Source organism: Oryzias melastigma, linkage group LG12, assembly GCF_002922805.2.
Source record: "Oryzias melastigma strain HK-1 linkage group LG12, ASM292280v2, whole genome shotgun sequence".
NCBI classification, from domain to species: Eukaryota; Metazoa; Chordata; class Actinopteri; order Beloniformes; family Adrianichthyidae; genus Oryzias; species Oryzias melastigma.
The window spans coordinates 1,808,049-1,826,660 of NC_050523.1; the positions used below are offsets into that span (position 1 = coordinate 1,808,049).

General features: G+C 44.6%; 3 protein-coding genes and 1 long non-coding RNA gene across 4 annotated transcripts; 2 read left to right on the plus strand and 2 right to left on the minus strand.

Moving 5' to 3' along the window:
• The first annotated feature begins 1,371 nt into the window (after positions 1-1,371).
• cldn5b (claudin 5b) lies at positions 1,372-2,270 on the plus strand. Its single transcript, XM_024299082.2, has one exon. The coding sequence runs from the start codon at positions 1,418-1,420 to the stop codon at positions 2,063-2,065; it is 648 nt and encodes a 215-aa protein (XP_024154850.1). The 5' UTR covers positions 1,372-1,417; the 3' UTR covers positions 2,066-2,270.
• A 3,384-nt stretch (positions 2,271-5,654) lies between these two features.
• Positions 5,655-6,559, plus strand: LOC118599430. Its single transcript, XR_004948766.1, has 2 exons — positions 5,655-6,070; positions 6,145-6,559. It is a non-coding gene; the product is annotated as an uncharacterized LOC118599430 (long non-coding RNA).
• Positions 6,560-7,198: 639 nt separating this feature from the next.
• On the minus strand, positions 7,199-12,597 carry acads (acyl-CoA dehydrogenase short chain; the record flags this gene model as incomplete). The annotated part of the gene is given in 10 exon segments (XM_024299080.2): positions 7,199-7,547; positions 7,616-7,672; positions 7,752-7,847; positions 9,098-9,235; positions 9,321-9,491; positions 9,559-9,710; positions 9,780-9,891; positions 9,966-10,115; positions 10,187-10,347; positions 12,570-12,597. Coding segments are annotated over 10 exon segments (1,218 nt in total).
• A 1,190-nt stretch (positions 12,598-13,787) lies between these two features.
• crybb1 (crystallin, beta B1) lies at positions 13,788-17,871 on the minus strand. The gene is made up of 6 exons (XM_024299081.2): positions 17,398-17,871; positions 17,113-17,256; positions 15,735-15,853; positions 15,520-15,652; positions 15,225-15,367; positions 13,788-14,165 (listed from the first exon to the last, which is right to left on the minus strand). The coding sequence occupies exons 2-6, from the start codon at positions 17,233-17,235 to the stop codon at positions 13,988-13,990; spliced, it is 696 nt and encodes a 231-aa protein (XP_024154849.1). The 5' UTR covers positions 17,236-17,256; positions 17,398-17,871; the 3' UTR covers positions 13,788-13,987.
• Between the last annotated feature and the right edge of the window lie 741 nt (positions 17,872-18,612).

Sequence of the window (18,612 nt, forward strand, 5' to 3'; positions counted from 1 at the left end):
CCCCCCCCCCCCACCACCACCACCACCATCATAAGTGAAGCCCCCCCGCCATGACTCAGTCTGTGGCTGCTCATGAGTCAACCGTGAGATTACGGGTCCAAACGGTGGCGGTCATTAGAGAGGGAGGGGTCACCTCGGCACGCATCGCTCAGTCTGTGGTAAACATCCACAGGACCCCCCGCCCCTTAACCCCACCCCCCCAGACTCACACGTATGTGCTTCCAGGAAATGACCGAGCAGCGGTTCTTCAGGGGGGGGTCCTGCTTTACAGGTATTGAGGAGGTTTTTCTAGAATCTCCTTCAGAACATTTGATTGTTTACGGCACCTGGCAAAGTCCAGGCCCGGGGGCCGGATCCGGCCCTCCAGATCATTTTATTTTATTGTTATTAATGATGTTATCTTGAGTTTATTTCTAATTTGTATAGTTTTGACAAAATATATTTAGAAAGTTATTTAAGGTTTAAGTTGATTTATTCTGGAATAATATTCCTGCATTTTTATTATTCAGAATTATGTTAAAAAGTTACAGTTTTAAAGTTTGGAAAAAATTGACATTCTGCAGCTTTTTGGACTTTTTCGGCATTAAATTTGTTAGGCTTTTTTGGAGTTCAGCTAATATTTCAGCTACATGCTAGCTGTTTTGGCTAACCTACATTTTTTTTTTCAGGTTATGTCTGAATCCACCCCCCTCCCCCATCACTATATAGCATGTTTTTCTAGTGTTGTCAGGCACAGCATTAGGCTAATTTGGCATTTAGCTAATATTTTAGCAGGCTATCAATTTCAGCATCTTCAGCTGCTAAATTCAGCTTCCAGCATCCACAGTAGCATCATCACAGGTAATGATACATATCATCAGTTCATAATATGTTAAAAAGTTCCGTTTTAAAGTTAAAAATGTAGTTTTAGAGTTTAATAAATGTTTATCCTGTTTGTTCTAAGGTGTGTTCTGGATTTTGTTCTCCCGCATGTTGGATTCAGTTTGACATCCGTGATTTACGGTAAACTATGTTTTCTGTCATGGCGGCCCTATCCCACCCCCACCACCACCACCACCTTACAGTAACTGAAGGTGAACTTTTTAAGAGTGACGTCATCCTAACAATGGAGCTTAAAGTTTTTTACAAAGAGAACCTGAAGAACATTAAAGGTTCTTGTTCTACTGGACCTTCAGGAATCGAACCTCCGTCTTCGTGTCTGCTCCTGAATCTTTTGTTCTGATTGAAAGGAAGCGCACGCGCATCCCCCCTCCACGAACACCGCGCTCGACACCGGAAGTGCGCAAAAGCCGCTCATTGGCTGACGCAGAGGCGCACCCGCTGCTGATTGGCCCAAAGTTCTCCGCTCGCGGATAAAACCGGCGGGTCGCGCCGATCGCCGCAGACCGACGTCCGCACGCGCGCCACAACCGAAGCCATGCTGTCCGCGTGCTTGGAGGTGCTGGGCATGACGCTTAGCGTGACGGGCTCGCTGCTGGTGATGATCGCGTGCGGGCTGCCCATGTGGAAGGTCACGGCCTTCATCAGCTCCAACATCGTGGTGGCGCAGACCACGTGGGACGGCCTGTGGATGGCGTGCGTGGTGCAGAGCACGGGCCAGATGCAGTGCAAGATCCACGACTCCATGCTCGCGCTCAACCACGACCTGCAGGCGGCGCGCGCGCTCACCGTCATCTCGGCCGTGCTCGGGGTGGTGGGGCTGACGGTGACCGTGGCGGGCGCGCAGTGCACCACGTGCGTGAGGGACGAGCGCGTGAAGGAGAAGGTGGTGCACGCGGGCGGGGTGGTGTTCATCCTCAGCGGGCTGTGCGCGCTCGTGCCGCTCTGCTGGATGGCCAACAACATCATCACAGACTTCTACGACCTGCACGTGCACGCGTCTCAGAAGCGCGAGATCGGCGCGTCCATCTACATCGGCTGGGCGGCGTCCGCGCTGCTGCTGCTGGGGGGGTCGCTGCTCTGCTGCTCCTTCTCGCAGGACTCCCGCAGCTCCTACCCCCTCAAGTACGCGCCCTCCACCCCCTACACGGCCGGGGGGGACATGGACAAGAAGCAGTACGTCTGACGCTCTGGACCCGAACCGGACCGGACCAGCTGGAAGGAGTTTCCGGGTCCAGCCTCGCCGTCAAGCTCCTGGAAACTTCGGACTTCCTCCGCACCTGTGAGAGCGCGCGCGCCTGCGGACTGATGCGCGCGCGCTGCGAGCATGTACAGTTCTCCCGCCACTTTGTACAGTTTTTATAATAAACACGAATGAGCTCAAAGCTTCAGCATGTATGTTGTTTTTACTCCCAAAACATCCGGTCAGTCTGTCATCTGCGCATGCTCAGTGAGGATCGTTCAGAAACGGACTTTTTAAAGGTTTATTTTGATGTATTTATGTTTTTATTATTTCATAACTATTTAAAGTCTTTACATTTTACTGTCAAATTCAAGCTGAGAAAAAACTGTTTCATGTTTAAAACAAATTAGGCGACATTTTACTTTATTGTTGTTTTTTATTTCCCAGAATCCTGTTTTATCAAATCTGTGAGGATTACTAACAACAATAAATGTTGAATGTATAAAATAAAAGTTACAATGCTGCAGTTTTTAGCCCAAATCTAAAATCTGTCGTTTTCTAGGACATAGTTTCTGCAGGGTGGCAGGAGTTCAGTTAAAAATTCACCTCTGAGTTGCGGGTGGGAGTGGGACCGTTGACATGGAGTAACTCCGCCCCCTTCCTGTTGCTGAGAGCTCTCTGTTTACAACAGGGGTTGTGGTTACTGTAAAACTAAATTTTTAAAACTTTAAAACCATATTTTTTAACATTACTATAAATAAAATCAGAATATTATTCCAGAGAAAAACAGCTATGTAGCTGAAATTATCTGAACTCCAAAACAGCCTAAAAAATCTTAGTAAATGCTAAAATATTCCAAAAAGCTAGCAGAATGACAATAATTAAAAGCTTTAAAACTGTAACTTGTTAACATAATTCTGAATAATAAAAATACAGGAATATTATTCCAGAATAAATCAACTTAAACCTTAAATAACTTTCAATATTTTACTCTCCATCAAAATATATTTTGTCAAAATTCTACAAGTTAGAAATGAGCTCAAGATAACATCTGGTCATTAATAACAATAAAATGATCTGGAGGGCCGGATCCGGCCCCCGGGCCTTGACTTTGGCACGTGTGTTTTATAAGCACTGCCCCTAGCTTACAGCCCCTCACAAGCTAACATTAGCGGTACCACAAAACTGGTGAACGATCTCCAGTCCACAGTTTAGAAAACAAAGACGTTCATGGATCTATTTGAGGATGCATCAGAATGGGGCGGAGCCCGGAGCTCGTAGCCCCGCCCAGTGTATATTCTACATCACAAATACAATCTTTTTAAACTGCATTCTTTTCTGCTCCCGATTTACAATATTTAAATAAAAAAAAAATAGTCAAAAATTTTCATTTTCTTAAAATCCATCATCAGAAAAAGGTTTGAAAATCACCAGAAACAACATTTATGTGAGACTTTAATTTAGTTTATAAATAACTAAAGTCACTCGTCTGTGCAGATTCTCATTCATCTCCACATTAAAGTTCCACTGAAGAACTCCTTCATTATTGTGGTATAATTTAAAAGGTTATTTAGAGTTTAATTTACTCAAAGTATTTGTGTTTTGTCTTGTCCTTTTTTTAAATCAATGATCACGTTTACCTGAATGAGGACGTCCTGCACATTCAATGAGACCAACAAAACAAATACTTCAATCTATTTCTAATTCAGGATTTAGAATCACCTTTTGCATCAATTTTTATGAAAAAACATTTTTTCCAGTGGAAAATCTTTAAAACAACACCAAAAAGGAAGAAAAACAAAGGAGAATTTAAAAAATTGCACTTTTTATGTAAAATTAAAAGTTTTATTGGTCAGAAGGGGCTGCACGGTGGCGCAGTGGTTAGCGCTCTTGCCTCACAGCGAGAAGGCCCCGGTTCGACTCCCGGCTGGGACCTTTCTGTGTGGAGTTTGCATGTTCTCCCCGTGCATGCGTGGGTTTTCACCAGGGACTCCGGCTTCCTCCCACAGTCCAAAAACATGCTTCATAGGTTCATTGGTGACTCTAAATTGCCCCTAGGTGTGAATGTGAGAGTGAATGTGTGTGATTGAGGCCCTGAGACAGACTGGCGACCTGTCCAGGGTGAACCCCGCCTTCACCCATCAGCAGCCGGGATAGGCTCCGGCACCCCGCGACCCCGAAAGGGACGAAGCGGACAAGAAGATGGATGGATGGATTGGTCAGAAGTGAATAAAACAAACAAGTCATTTCCTCTAATCACCACTAGGGGCAAAAGAAAACAAACTTCAGTGGATTTCACAGATAGAAACATAAAAGTCTCACAAATAAACTTTGATTTTAGGAGATTAAATCAAAGCATTGATTTGATTATTGTGTTGTGATTGACAGGTGTATGGACCGGTGGTCCAAACAGTTTTGGACCTCAGAAACCATCAGAACAGGTTTTTCCGTTGGCGGTTGAAGAAGCATCAGGACACTTCTGAGTCTGGGTCGGTTCTTTTAGAACCCAAAGCATGACCCGCACTGATGTAACCCGAGGAGACAGGATAGGAATTCTGCAGCATCAGGACCGCTCCGACATCCCAGCGATACTCAGCGGTTCCAGGCAGGTCAAGTCAGACCAAGATCCAGAAAACCATGTTTTTGGCAGCAGGCTGCTTTGAGCAGATCCTGTAGATCTGGGTCTCCATGTTTTCAGTACCAGGCTGCTTTGAGAAGATCCTGTAGATCTGGGTCTCCATGTTTATTGAGATGTGAGGAACTTAAACCATTTCAAGAAACATGATCCTGCAGAAGAAGGCCACGCCCATCAGGGACCATGGAAGAATTCTGAAGGTCGTTTTTGAAAGGTGCTATAGAAGAACCTTGTCAGAACCATCAAACTTCTCCAGCTGGGTCACCTTCCTCCCATAGAACAGGTGTCGTCTGGGTCCTAAAGGAACTGTTTTCATATCTAGACTGTATGTTTGACCTCAAACCAGAGGTCACCGCCGTTCAGAGACATGACAGCAGCCGTCCAGACCGATCTGAGATGTTCTGTTACATGTGTCAAAGTCAAGGCCCGGGGGCCGGATCCGGCCCTCGGGGTAATTCTATCCGGCCCTCCAGATCATTTTATTGTTATTAATGACCCGATGTTATCTTGAGCTCATTTCTAACTTGTATATTTTGTCAAAATATATTTTTATGGAGAGTAAAATATTGAAAGTTATTTAAGGTTTAAGTTGATTTATTCTGGAATAATATTCCTGACTTTTTATTATTCAGAATAATGTTAAAAAGTTAAGGTTTTAAAGTTTTAAAAATTAGCATTCTGCAGCTTTTTGGAGTATTTTGGTATTTACTAAGATTTTTTAGGTTATTTTGAGTTTAGCTAATATTTCAGCTACATGCTAGCTGTTTTGGCTAATTTAGGCTAACAGATGAGTTATTCTCAGCATAAAGTTTTGCAAATTAGATAAACTTAAGAAGATTTTATGGAGTCGGCCATCTTTAAATCAGCAGGAAAAGCCCTTCTACTAGCTAATATTTCAGGTTCATCCTAGCTGTTTTGGCTAGTTTATGCTTATTTAAAGCTAGTTTGGAGTTTAGCTAATATTTCAGGTTCATCCTAGCTGTTTTGGCTAATTTAAGCTTTTCAAAAGAAGTTTTTAAGGCTGTTTTGGAGTTAGTCTAATATTTACACACTAGCCTTTTTTGGCTCGTTCAGGCCTTTTTTTCCATTTGTTTTGTTGTCTTGTGCGATTGAGTTTGATCCCGTCATACTAGCAGAACCAGCATGAACTTCTGCAGCACTTTGAGCCCCAGAAGGACAGCAGACCTTCACCCCCCCACAATGACACCACCCTCCCAGTTCACCGCCCTTCCTTTCTTGGACCAGCTGCCCACATTTGTTTGTTTTCCTGCTTCCACCTTCAGCTCGGAGGACTAAACACTCGAGTGATGACTGAGGTTCTCCACTCGCTCACCGGCTTTCTCCTGTCTGAGCTTCCAGCATCGGTTGTCATGGTGATTCACCTCAGGAAGACAACCACAAAGAAGCTCACGGGTTCTTTGAGTTCCGACTGTTTTCTCTTTTTAAGAACTCTGTGATGTTGGTGAAGCTCCGCCTCCACACCAACCGGCGGAAGCGAATCAGGAGAAACGTGCCGTAAACGATCAGCTTCTGCATCTCCGCCCTGACGGAGCTTCAACAAACAAACACTGTCGCCAGGAGCGCCGCAATCAGCGCAGGAAGCCTGGCCCAGATCTGGACCGGAAGCCAGCCATGCACGTACGTGCACGCACACGGAGCAGGTGGTGTTTCACCCAGAAACACTCTGAGGAGGAGGAGGAGGAGGAGAAGGAGGTGCAACGTTTGTTAAAGCCTCCTGAGAGCTGGGAAAACGTCATGTTTTATTTCAACCTGTGATTGGTCAGTTTGTTTACAAACAAACAAACAAACATCTTTACATGTTTTTATTTTCATCTACTCACAATAAATTACATTCAAATCTGTACAAGACTCCGTCAGTCCTTTATTCACACGATCACCAGTAGAACCGAGCCGAGCAGAAGTGGGTCAGCGAGCATGAAGGCACTCTGCCGCCCCCTGGTGGCTGAGCAGCATGAAGGCAGCAGCGAGTTGGAGCTTAAAGGGTCAGTTCAACAGATCCAGGAGCAGCCGGGAGTCAGACGGCTCTGTGGTGGAGTGTCCGCCCCAAGAACGGGAGATCACATGTTTGAGCTCCTGGTGGGACGGCATGAAACTCCGCCCACATTACTGAGCAGTTAGCTTATGTGCTTTTATTTTGTTAGCAGGAAGTGGATAAACTAGAAAAACTGTCATTACTCAGTGGCGTCTCAGGGGGCGCTGTACAGAAATAAAGCTGACAGAACGCAAAAAAAGAACAAAAAAATCATTTACAGAAACTGATCAATTTAATATAAAAATATTTTATTTCGTTTTTTATTTAAAAAAAATGCTGGAGTCAAAAGAATCAAAGTTTGTCTGAAAAATATGATTTTAAATGAAAAAAAATATCTGATTTTCTTCTGTTTATTTGTCAGATTTAACTTTTTTGTTCTTTTTTACAGACTTTCAAAATAAAAGCCTTGTTGTTTGAGTTTTGAATTAATTTTTTTCTGACGTTCAGTCGATTCAAAGGTAAACTAACGTTTGATATAAAAATATTGATCTGAGGTGAACTGACCCTTTAAGGCGTTTTCGCTGTGGGGGCGTGTCTTTAGAGTTCTGATCCGATCGGTTCCTTCAGACGCCAAAAGTGTTTTTTTTATTGGACGGTGATCAAACGACCGGGTCCGTAGTTTGGGCGGCGCCCCGCGACGGCGTCTACGGCTGGTACTCCTTCAGGATCTGCCCGGCGATGACGAGCCTCTGGATCTCGCTGGTGCCCTCGTAGATCTCGGTGATGCGGGCGTCGCGGTAGTGGCGCTCGGCCGGCATGTCGGTGACGTAGCCCATCCCCCCCAGGATCTGAATGGCCTGGTTTCAAATGCACGTTTAAGGGACACATCGTCGCATCGTGAAGCTCACTGACCAGAGACTCTTACCTGATGTGAGCAGAAGGTGGCGGCCTCCGACGCCGCCAGTTTGGCCATGGCGGCTTCCTGCGGGAGACAAAGAGGCGGGGCGGTGACGCCCGTTCCAGGAAGTAACTTATAGCTGAAGCCGGATGTGAGTTTGTACCTTTGTGAAGGGCTTTTTGGAGTCCCGAAGAAGAGCCGCCTTCCAGGTGAGTAGGCGGGCGCTCTCCAAGGCCACGCCCATGTCAGCCAGCTTGAACTGAGCAGAGAGGATTTTAAAAAACGTTTAAAGTTCCTTCAGGTTTTTGTGTTACAATAAAAATGTTAGAATTCAAAAATGTCTAAAGAAACCAAAACCTTATAAGTTATAAATGAGATTAATCGCATGAACTTCGATTTTACACAAATTTCCATGTTTTCTATAAAAAAAAAAATCTGAATTTCCTATAAATAGTTTTATTTAATAAAGATTTTCACTCATTTTGTCAAAATTGTATTTTCAAAAAAAGAATTTCTACTGAAAGTAGACATTAGCCGTCTGCATTTGGCCACGCCCACTCATTATTTATGTCCCACGTCACCCCCTAGTGGCAAAATGTATGAAATGCATTTCCTTGAACTGAAGAACGTTTTTCTTTTCATCGATAAACATAAACGCTTTGATTCTAGTTTCACTTTGTCTCTGTTTTTCGTGGTTTTAACTAGTGCTGTCATGCCATTATTTTTTAATTATATAATCTAGTTTTAATCGCAAGGATTTTTAATATTTGCTGTTAAAAGCCTACGTTTTGTGACATTGTGGAGCAGTAAAAGATGAAAATGGGGGGTGGGTTTACCACGTTTTTTTGTTATAAAAGTCTTTCACTTTGACATTGAGGATGACAAGAGACAAATTGAAATAAATATATACACCATTAAATTATTCAATTGTAGTAGTTCACTTTCGGCTTATCCCTTTCGGGGTCTCCACAGCGTAACAGCACCCACTGTTTCTCATCAGTGATTTGGCAGAGTTTTTACGCCGGATGCCCTTCCTGACACAACCCTGTACTTGAGGGGCACAGGGACCCAGTTAGGCAGCAGCGTCAAGGGTCTTGCCTAAGGACCCAATCTGGGTGGGGATCAATTGTATTTATTTAAAATCAGTTTAAAATAATTAATGAAACATTTACTTAATAATTTCATATTCAATATCTTGATTTCAATTTGTCTCTTTTAGCCCAAACTGGACCATGACATAATTATGTGTCATGAAATATTTGATTGTGCTTTTATATTTTAGATCCACATATTTGTGAACATGTGTCCAAATGTGACCAATCATTAGTGGCGTACGGATGGCGTCTCTGTCGATCAATGGACGTGTTTTCCAAATGCCAGGTGTCCGTAACTTGAGTTTTAAACGTTTCCTGAATCGGATCGGGAGACGTTTGTGGTCAGGAAGCGTTTCCCGTTCGGACCAGGAGGGGCAGCACTGAGCAGATGAAGGATTTCCGGTGCGGCGGTCACCTGAACGGCCTGCAGCTTTCCGATGGGCGCTCCGAAGGCCGTGCGTTTGTGGGCGTAGTCGGCGGCGCAGTCCAGGGAGGCCTGAGCGATGCCGAGCGCCTGAGCGGCGATGCCGATCCGGCCGCTGTCCAACGTTTGCTGCGGGCCGCAGAGTCGGAGAGTTAAGCTACGCAGATGGTTTCCTCGGCAACCATCAGGCGCTGCTGAGGATGCTCCGGGTTACCATGGCGATCTTGAAGCCGGCTCCCCGCGGGCCCAGCATGCTGTCCAGCGGGACCCTGCACTCCTCCAGGATGATGTTGGCGGTGGACGAGGCTCGGATTCCCAGCTTGTCCTCCTTCTTCCCCAGAGACAGTCCGGGGTGCGGCATGGGGACCAGGAAGGCGCTGATGCCCTGTAGAGGAGCAGACGCGGTCAGACGGGACCGACGCCCCCGAGGAGCGCCGGCGGGGCGGGCGTGCCTTGTGCTTCAGCTTCCTGTCCGTGGTGGCGAACACCACGGTGGCGGAGGCGTCCCAGCTGTTGGTGATCCAGGCTTTGGTCCCGTTCAGCACCCACTCGTCCCCCTCCTGGCGCGCCGTGGTGGAGGCCGCGCCGGCGTCGCTGCCGTTACCTGCAGTTCAGAACGCCGTCACCACTTCGCCTCCGGGGAAAACCGCGAGGGGGGCGGGGCTGCCGTTACCTGGCTCGCTGAGGGCGAAGCAGCCCACCTTCTCTCCGGTGGTGAACGGCGTGATCCACTTCCGCTGCTGCTCCTCGGTGCCGAACTTCAGGACGGGCCCGATGTAGAGAGACTGGAAGGCAGAGACAGAAGCTGCGTCAGAGCGCCCCCCGGTGCAGGAGCGCGGCGCTGCCGGGCGGCACCCACGTTGTTCACCGACACCACCACGCCCGTGCTGGCGCAGCCTCGGCTGATCTCCTCCATCGCCACGCTGTACGCCAGGTAGTCCATCCCAGCTCCGCCCAGCTCCTCCGGCACCTCTATGGCCATCACGCCCATCGCCCCCAACTCTCTGATCTGGACGACAGCAGAGAGTTCACACCCGCTCAAACCAACTCAGAAAAGTGGGAGGAGCTTTCGGGACGTACCTGCTGGGCCGGGAAGGCGTGCTCTCGGTCCAGCTTGGAGGCGACGGGGATCAGCTCTCTGTCGGCAAAGTCCCGGCACGTCTGCCGCAGCAGCTGATGCGTCTCCGGTAACTCCGCCAGCTGGGACAGAGTCCGAGAGCCGGCCAGACACTGAGCCACAGCTGAGGACACAAACAGGAGGGTATCAGAACCGGAACTCCTAAAGCACATGTCAAAGTCAAGGCCCAGGGGCCGGAACCGGCCCTCTGGGTAATTCTATCCGGCCCTCCAGATCATTTTATTTTATTGTTATTGATGACCCGATGTTGTCTTGTTCTCATTTCTAACTTGTATGATTTCAACAAAATATATTTTTATAGAGAGTAAAATATTGAAAGTTATTTAAGGTTTAAGTTGATTTATTCTGGAATAATATTCCTGCCTTTTTATTATTAAATGTTACGGTTTTAAAGGTTAAAAATTGTCATTCTGCTAGCTTTTTGGACTGTTTTGACATTTACTAAGATTGTTTAGGCTGTTTTAGAGATTAGCTAATATTTCAGCTACATGCTAGCTATTTTGGCTAATTTAACCTAGTTAAATTTGTTTGTTTTTTAGGATATTTTGGCATTTAGTTAGTATGTTGGCGGGCTATCAGCTTCAGCATCTTCAGTGGCCAAATTCAGCTTCCAGCATTCACACTAGTATTATCACAGGTAATGCTATATATCTAGTTCATGATTATATTAAAATGTTACAGTTTTGAAGATTTTAAAATCTGTATTCTGCTAGCTTTTTCACTATTTTGGCATTTTCTAAGATTGTTTTAAGCTATTTTGGAGTTTAGCTAATATTTCCGCTACACGCTAGCTGTTTAGGCTAATTTAGGCTAATTTAGCTATTAGCTTCAGTGTTTTCAGCTGTCAGGTAATGCTTTATATCTAGTTCATAATCATGTTAAAAAGTTACAGTTTTAAAGTTTAAAAATGTAGTTTTAGAGTTCAATAAATGTTTCTCTTGTTCGACCCGCGACCTAAGGTGTGTTTTGGATTTTGGCCCCCTGTGCGATCCAGTTTGACACCCCTGTATTAAACTTTCTGATTCCCTTCAGCGTTTTAAGATGAAACTTAATGACGTCGTCGTGGCGACTGATCCGCTGCCGGTCGTTTCCTGTGATGTTCTGCTGAGTCAGCGTTCTGTTTGTGATGAGAGGAGCTGAACATCCTTCAGTTCAGCTGAAGTCTCCGACGCCACGTCCGACTTTAAACCATCATCAAGAACAGAAGCTTCTCAGAAGCACAAGAAAAACAACCAAACTGTTCCAACTGTGAGGCACGGTGGTGGACTATTCATTATTTGTGGCTGGTGGCTTAAAGAACACAGATAAGCTGAAATGGTGAGGAAAACATAAAATATGTGTTCCTATTCAAGTAGTTTTTTTCTAATTAAAAAAAACAATTCTGGTATCGGGATATGTATCATACCGTGAGACATATATCGTGATACATATCGTATCGCCAGACTCTTGCCAACACACCCCCTAAAGTACGATTAAAAGTAGAATTTTGTTGCTTTTAGCAAAAATCTAAAAACTAGGCCATAGTTTCTGCAGAGCGGCAGGACTATATTAGAAAATTCCCCTCAGAGTTGTGGGCGGGACTGTACACCGAAAGGAACCCCGCCCCCACTTCCCGTCATCCATCCCTTTACACACTCTACCACTAGCTTACAGCCCCTACCTAGCATTAGCGGTGCAAAAAATAGTGAAAAATATCGGAGACCATGCAGCTGTACAGTTCTGATTCAGATTCCAGCTCAGACAAGGAAAACGAAGACGCTCGTGGATCTATTTAACTGCAAGTGGATGACTCCCCGTATTTTCTACGTCACAAATACGATCTTTTTAGAACAGCGTTTTTTCGCCTGTTCTGAATTCACAAAAATGTAAATAAATAAATGCTCCAAATGTTATTTTAAGCTTGAATTTCCTCATACACGTTCTCCATCATGAGAGAAATACCATAAAAACATGATTTTCATGGAGAACAAAGTTTATTTTTCGGGTTTGCTCTCAGCGGGAAAGAGTTTCTGTTGTTCCGACTGTCTCTGAACGCATCATTATGTAGGTGAAAAGTCACCCCTTCACCATCAGTCACCTTCATCTCCTCATCATTGAACCGAACCCCGACCGACTCCGTTTTTATTTCCAAATGTAAAAGTTTTAATTCCGAATCGGAACCGGAAACAGCTAAAGCCGCTAACCAGCTAGTTCCGAGTAAGTTAGCGACGGAGCCGCAGCCGTGCGGGATCCGAGCCCGCAGCGGCTTCACGCAGCAGGTTATCTCCGTGGTCACGGGTCGAACGGCCGGGCAGAGGATGACAGCAGCAGATTTCACCTCCTCACCTCTTCTGGCTCTGAAAAGCGCCGACATTTTTCCTTCCGCTGCGCCGAGAATGAAGCACGCTGCTGCGTTCACGTGCGGTCGGAATTCGTGCTGATGCGGAGTCTCCGCGTCAGTTATCCGGGTAACCCCGCGGCGGTCGGTGTACACAACAGCTTAAATTCAGGCTTAGAACTGTTAAGTTCTGGATTATGACATTTTTATTTCTATCAAAAGCGATTTTTACAAAAAAGACACACTTTTCGCTTGTGAAAGTTAAAAAATCCGTGGCGTGTGAAGGGTTATGAAATAGACAGATCACGTGGTTAGGTGTTGCGTTTACTGTACCTCAGTCAGAAGAAGCTAAAACTTGATTTCGAGTTACGTGTTCGGTATTAATGTGGGAAAAACAGACTAGTTAAAAATAAAAAAAGCAGAAGTTTAAGTATGTTTATAAAAAATAAATAAAGATTTTAGTTTATTTACTTTAAAATGAAATCATGTTCCTGTGGCTGAACCTCCGACCTCTGTGTTGTCCTCGAACACAACACTGTTTACTGTGTTATTTAATGAAAAAAAATGCGTGTAGCCGTAAAATAAACAGATTTTATTCATATTTTTTGTTGTTAAAACACCAACAAAAATATTTCAGGTTTATTGACTGGATTCAAGCAAACGAGTAAGTCATTTTAAGAAAACAAGTGTCTGTGTTAGTTTAGGAATTTAATTTGCTTTAAAAAAAGTTGTTTCAAATTTTTTGTGCTCTGTAAATGTTCTGGATGTTTTATTCTGAAGTGCTGGACTTTTGAAGATCATATTTGAATGTTATTTTCTTATAAGTGTGAACCAGTGCTTTTTAAATGGTTTTTAATGAGAAGTTATTGTGCTTTTTTAGAATTTTTTTAAAACTTGCTAATGTTATATTCTCTAAACTAAAATAAATGCTGATCATTTTGGTTCTGTTTCCATTTTTGGCTTCTTTGATGCAAATAAAAGTCTGTCTTTCATGTTATGTTGATGAAAAATATTTTTTTCTGCAGACCAAAGGTGAAGATCAAGGTCAAGATGTGAATCATGTCGTTTTTTCTTCTCTTTTTCTAATTAGATAAACAAAAAATAAGTTTAATTTCTACTTTTTAATAATTTTGTGACTTCATTACAGTTTAAAAGGAAGAATAACCGGAGCCTTGTTCGCCTACATCCCCCCAAACTTGTTTGCAGAAAAGAGGATCCACTGAAGGTTCAGGTTTTTCACAACATGTTTATTTTTAGCACCATAAAAAGTCACTTAAAGTTGTCCAGTGTTTGCTCTCATGTTGTCTTTCCTCTGGGATGGAGCAGTGATGGAGGGGTTCCAGGAGGAAGTGGGGAAGGGGTCATTTGGAGAGATAAAAAGAAGCTGAGAGGGCTGCGTCGGCAGCGGGCGTCCAGCAGGGGGCGATCACTTGCTGGCGGTGGTGAAGGTGAAGCAGCCTCTCTGGTGGAACTGCATGTCCCTGATGCGGCGCATGGACTGGATCTGGGGCTGGAAGGCGCAGAAGTCGTTGTAGTGCCTGTAGTCGCCGCACTCGAACAGGTACTGGTAACCTCTGTAACCAGGGTACTGGTAACCCACCCACCTGAGGGAGACACGCCCACCGTTACTCACAAGTGATTCTATGGCAGAATTCAAATGTTCCATCAGTCATTAGGATTTCCTCAGTGGGATCAGACTAAAACATCCATGACTGGAAACACGAACGTCTCAATCCTGGGGTTCAACTTCTTAACCATCTGCTGGTGGGCCAAATGACCTGAGAGGAGATCCTAGAGGTCATGAAGGAAACATTTCTGTTTCTGAGGGAGACGTAGACGTCTCTAGACTGCTTTTGTTAATACTCTAATCCAGGAGTGTCAAACTCAATCAGACAAGAGGGTAAAATCCAAAACACACCTCAGGTCGAACAGGATCAACATTCATAGAACACTCTAAAACTACATTTTTAAAACTTTAACTTTTTAACATAATTATGAACTAGATATACAGCATTACCTGTGGTGATGCTAGTGTGAATGCTGGAAGATGAATTTGGCCACTGAAGATGCTGAAATTGATTACTAAAAATGCTGAAGCTGATAGCCAGCCAATATACTAACTAAATGCCAAATTAGCCTTGAAGCGGAAAAAAGCCTAAATTAGCCAAAACAGCTAGCATGTAGCTGGAAATGACCCACACTCCTAAATAACCAAACAAAATCTTAGTAAATGTCAAAATAGTCCAAAAAGCTGCAGAATGACAATTTTCAAACCTTTAAAACTGTAACTTTTTAACATAATTATGAATAATAAAAAGGCAGGAATATTATTCCAGAATAAATCAATTTAAATCTTAAATAACTTTCAATATTTTACTCTCTATAAAAATATATTTTGTCAAAATTCTACAAGTTAGAAATGAGAACAAGATGACATCGGGTCATTAATGACAATAAATAAAATGATCTGGAGGGCCGGATAGAATTACTCGGAGGGCCGGATCCGGCCCCCGGGCCTTGACTTTGCGTTTTAAACAGACTGATCTGAGTTCTGCTGCTGAAGATCAACCACCAGTGTTTGTGGTTGAACAGCCAACTTGGGGGCTTGTCCGGGACTCAAGAGCTGTGGAGCATGAATCTGTGTGGTAAACGTGTGCACTCACGCTCCTCCTGGCACCCTCACGCTGCCCACTCTGTCGCAGAAGCCGTGCGCCCACAGGGTGGGCACGTCATCCTCCTGGATCTCCATCTTGTTGCCCTTGAAGTCGGAGTGCTCGAACAGGCAGATCTTGTGCTCCATGCTGTCCTGCAGTGAGGAGGCAGTTGAATCAGATTCATGCCGACCGCTTGGAGCCTGCAGGTGGCGCTGTTGCTCTCCAGCAGCAGCAGGTGGTTTCACTGAAGCTGCTGCAGCTCGTGAAGTTCTGGATGCTGGACGGCGGGTTCTGCTGGACTCACCATGCGGATGGGCCTGAGGGACATGAGGCAGTCGCTGCGGTAGGAGTTGCTCCAGGTGTCCCAGCGAGGATACTCTCCCTTCTCCAGGATGAACATCTCCCCACGGAAGTTAGTCTGCTCGAAGGCGACAAAGCTGCCGGCGGCATCGGGCAGGAGAGAGGCGTTAGACCGTTGCCACGGAAACGGGAGACGAGGCTGAGCCTGTGTCCACTTACGGGCCGCACTCCACGATGAGACTGCGCACTCTGTCCATGCCGCGGTCACACACGTTCATGCACTCGTTCTGCACCTCCATCATGCGGCCCTGGAAGTTCTCCTGGTCGAACAGCATGATCTGCAGACAGGAAGCAGAGCGGGCGCCATGGTTACGCCGGGAAGACCCCAGAACATAGAAACATTTAAGCCGCGTTTCTCTGTAGAAACTTCCATCGACTGAAGGAGAGGACGTTCAAAACCACAAAAAACACGTTTTTAAAAAGTTCTATTTTAGAATTCCATATTTTTAGAATTCCCCACAAACTAAACGTCAAATATCTGATAATGAAGATTATTTTTTTTGTTTAAACTTGGAAAATTAAAAGAAAAAAATATGATTTTGTAATTTACAACATCCTAATGTTTTCATGAAGACACAAAAATCACATTTACAAAAATGCACATATGTCACTTTTCAAGCCAAAATTCAGTTTATGAGCAAATAAAACAGTCATTTCCCTTCTAAATTCAAAATAAATAAATGTAAGAGTTTAACTAGATAAATGTTTTGAAAAATGTATATTGTTTTGGTTCCAAATGCAAAAAAATCTGTTCTTTTTACTTTTAACTTTAGATGTTCACAAAGTAATATGACCATCTGAATAAAAAAATAAAATAAAATCTACCATTTTTGGGATTAAATAATTAGATTTTTAGTTAAAATATGTTTCAGGTTTTTTTTTTTTTAAATATATTTTTTTTCATTAAAGAATCTTTCATTGATCCCCAGAAAATGAATTTCAAAGTAAAAGGGAAATTGTGTACAATTATTGTGAAGTTATCTTTCTGGACTTTTTGCTGTGGAATAAAAACAAATCTTTGTAAAAACAAAATATTTTCAAACTGAAATGTTTCCTGTTTTTAAACTGTTAAAATATTAGCTAAATGCCAAATTAGCCTAAAAAAAACTTAAATTAGCCAAAACAGCTAGCATGTAGTTGAAATGTTAGCTAAACTCCAAAATAACCTAAAAAATCTTAGTAAATGCCAAAAAAGTCCAAAAAGCTGCAGAATGACAATTTTTAAAACTTTAAAACTGTAACTTTTTAACATAATTCTGAATAATAAAAATGCAGGAATATTATTCCAGAATAAATCAACTTAAACCTTAAACAACTTTCCATGTTTTTCTCTCTATAAAAATAGATTTTGTCAAAATTATACAAGTTAGAAATGAGCGGATTTCTGGAGGGCCGGATAGAATTCCCGGAGGGCCGGATCCGGCCCCCGGGCCTTGACTTTGACACATGTGGTTTAAAGTATTCGATCTGCGTGTTGAACCGTGACCCGGTCGATCAGCTGTTCGTCCATCAGCTGGAACTTCCGGTCTGGACTCACTCTGTAGGATCCCATGCCGGGGTCTCCGGTCTTGGTGGCCTTGCTGGTGGCGGCTGGAGCGGGGGCCCCCTTGTCCTTGGCGTCGGTGCCCTGGCTGGAGGCGGACTTGGCGGTCTGGGACATGGTGAGGGGCTTCAGGAGAGTCTGGGGCAGAGACAGAGGAGTGAGCGGACGCCGGGGGGTCCCGGCTTTTCGTTCGGGGTGGGGGTGGGTGTTTGTGTGTGTTTGGGAGCCGGACTCCCCCGGGCTGCGGGGCCGCTGCGGGGCCGCTGCGGGTGTCCTTACCTGCGTCGGTACAGCTTGCAGTGCGGTGAGGAGGCTGGCTCGTGCTGGTCCCGTCAGCGCTCCGCGCGGGCTTTTATACTCTGGCAAAGACCAGACGTGGGGGCTCCCTTCACAATGAAAAGCCCCTCGTCATCACAGTTGCTCTGTGCCAAAGCCGGGGGGGTCATCGCAGGGCCTGGAAAGGCTGCCGCCCCCCCACCGGCCTGCCCGTAAGCATTTCAGAGTCAAAGGAAAACACTGAGCCAGGCGTTTTCCCGCGCGTCCACGTGAGGAATGCAGAGGACACAAAGAGGCCGTCCACTCCACCACAGGCCCACGGACAGCTGCCGCTTTCTCCACGTTTGACCACAAACTCTTTAAAACGGTGAAGCTGAAGGACAAAGTCCCAGAACCCATGAAAGCAGGGATGCTGGTTTCCATGGCGACCACAGAGGAGGATGAGACTGACTCCAGGTTTGAAGGAAACCTGGACGATCCACTGATGCTTCACCACAAAGCTTCTCCTTCTGATGCCATCCTGTACTCCTATAGTATCTGGTCATGGTTTCAGTGGTTGAAAAGAAAAAAGTATCAAGTTTCAATTTTGAATCCTGGAACTTTATTAACAACACACGTTTACAAAACTGATCCATGAAATCAAACCTCAATCGTTCTGATCTCTTTCTTCTCATGGTCATCCATCATCCATCCATCTGTCCAGCATCCAACCAACCATTAATCTATCTATTCATTCATCTGTTTGTCCATCCATCCATCCATCCATCTATTCATTCATCCATCCCACCATCTCCAAATCATCCAACCAACAATTAATCTATCTAGTCATCCATCCATCCATCCATCTATTCATCCATCCATCCATCTATTCATCCATCCATCCATCTATCTATTCATCCATCCATCCATCCATCCATCTGTCCATCATCCAACCATTAATCTATCTATTCATCCATCTGTTTGTCCATCCATCCATCCATCCATCCATCTATTCATTCATCCATCCATCCATCCATCTATTCATCCATCCATCCATCTATCTAATCATCCATCCATCCATCCATCCATCCATCCATCTGTCCATCATCCAACCATAAATCCATCTATTCATCCATCTGTCCATCCATCCATCTCCAAAACCTCCTTAATCCCTTTCAAGATCAGAGTTGCTGGAGCCTATCCCAGGTGCTGTAGGCAATGACAGAGTTGATCTTAGGC

Bases quoted from the DNA above. Each gene is read 5' to 3' on its own strand.
- cldn5b (XM_024299082.2), top strand. From the start codon at position 1,418: ATGCTGTCCGCGTGCTTGGAGGTGCTGGGCATGACGCTTAGCGTGACG.
- crybb1 (XM_024299081.2), bottom strand. From the start codon at position 17,235: ATGTCCCAGACCGCCAAGTCCGCCTCCAGCCAGGGCACCGACGCCAAG. The intron at 15,653-15,734 runs GTAAGTGGACAC...TGCCGCCGGCAG, and splicing joins CTCATCGTGGAGTGCGGCCC to CTTTGTCGCCTTCGAGCAGA. The intron at 14,166-15,224 runs GTGAGTGCACAC...TGTCTCCCTCAG, and splicing joins GTGAGGGTGCCAGGAGGAGC to GTGGGTGGGTTACCAGTACC.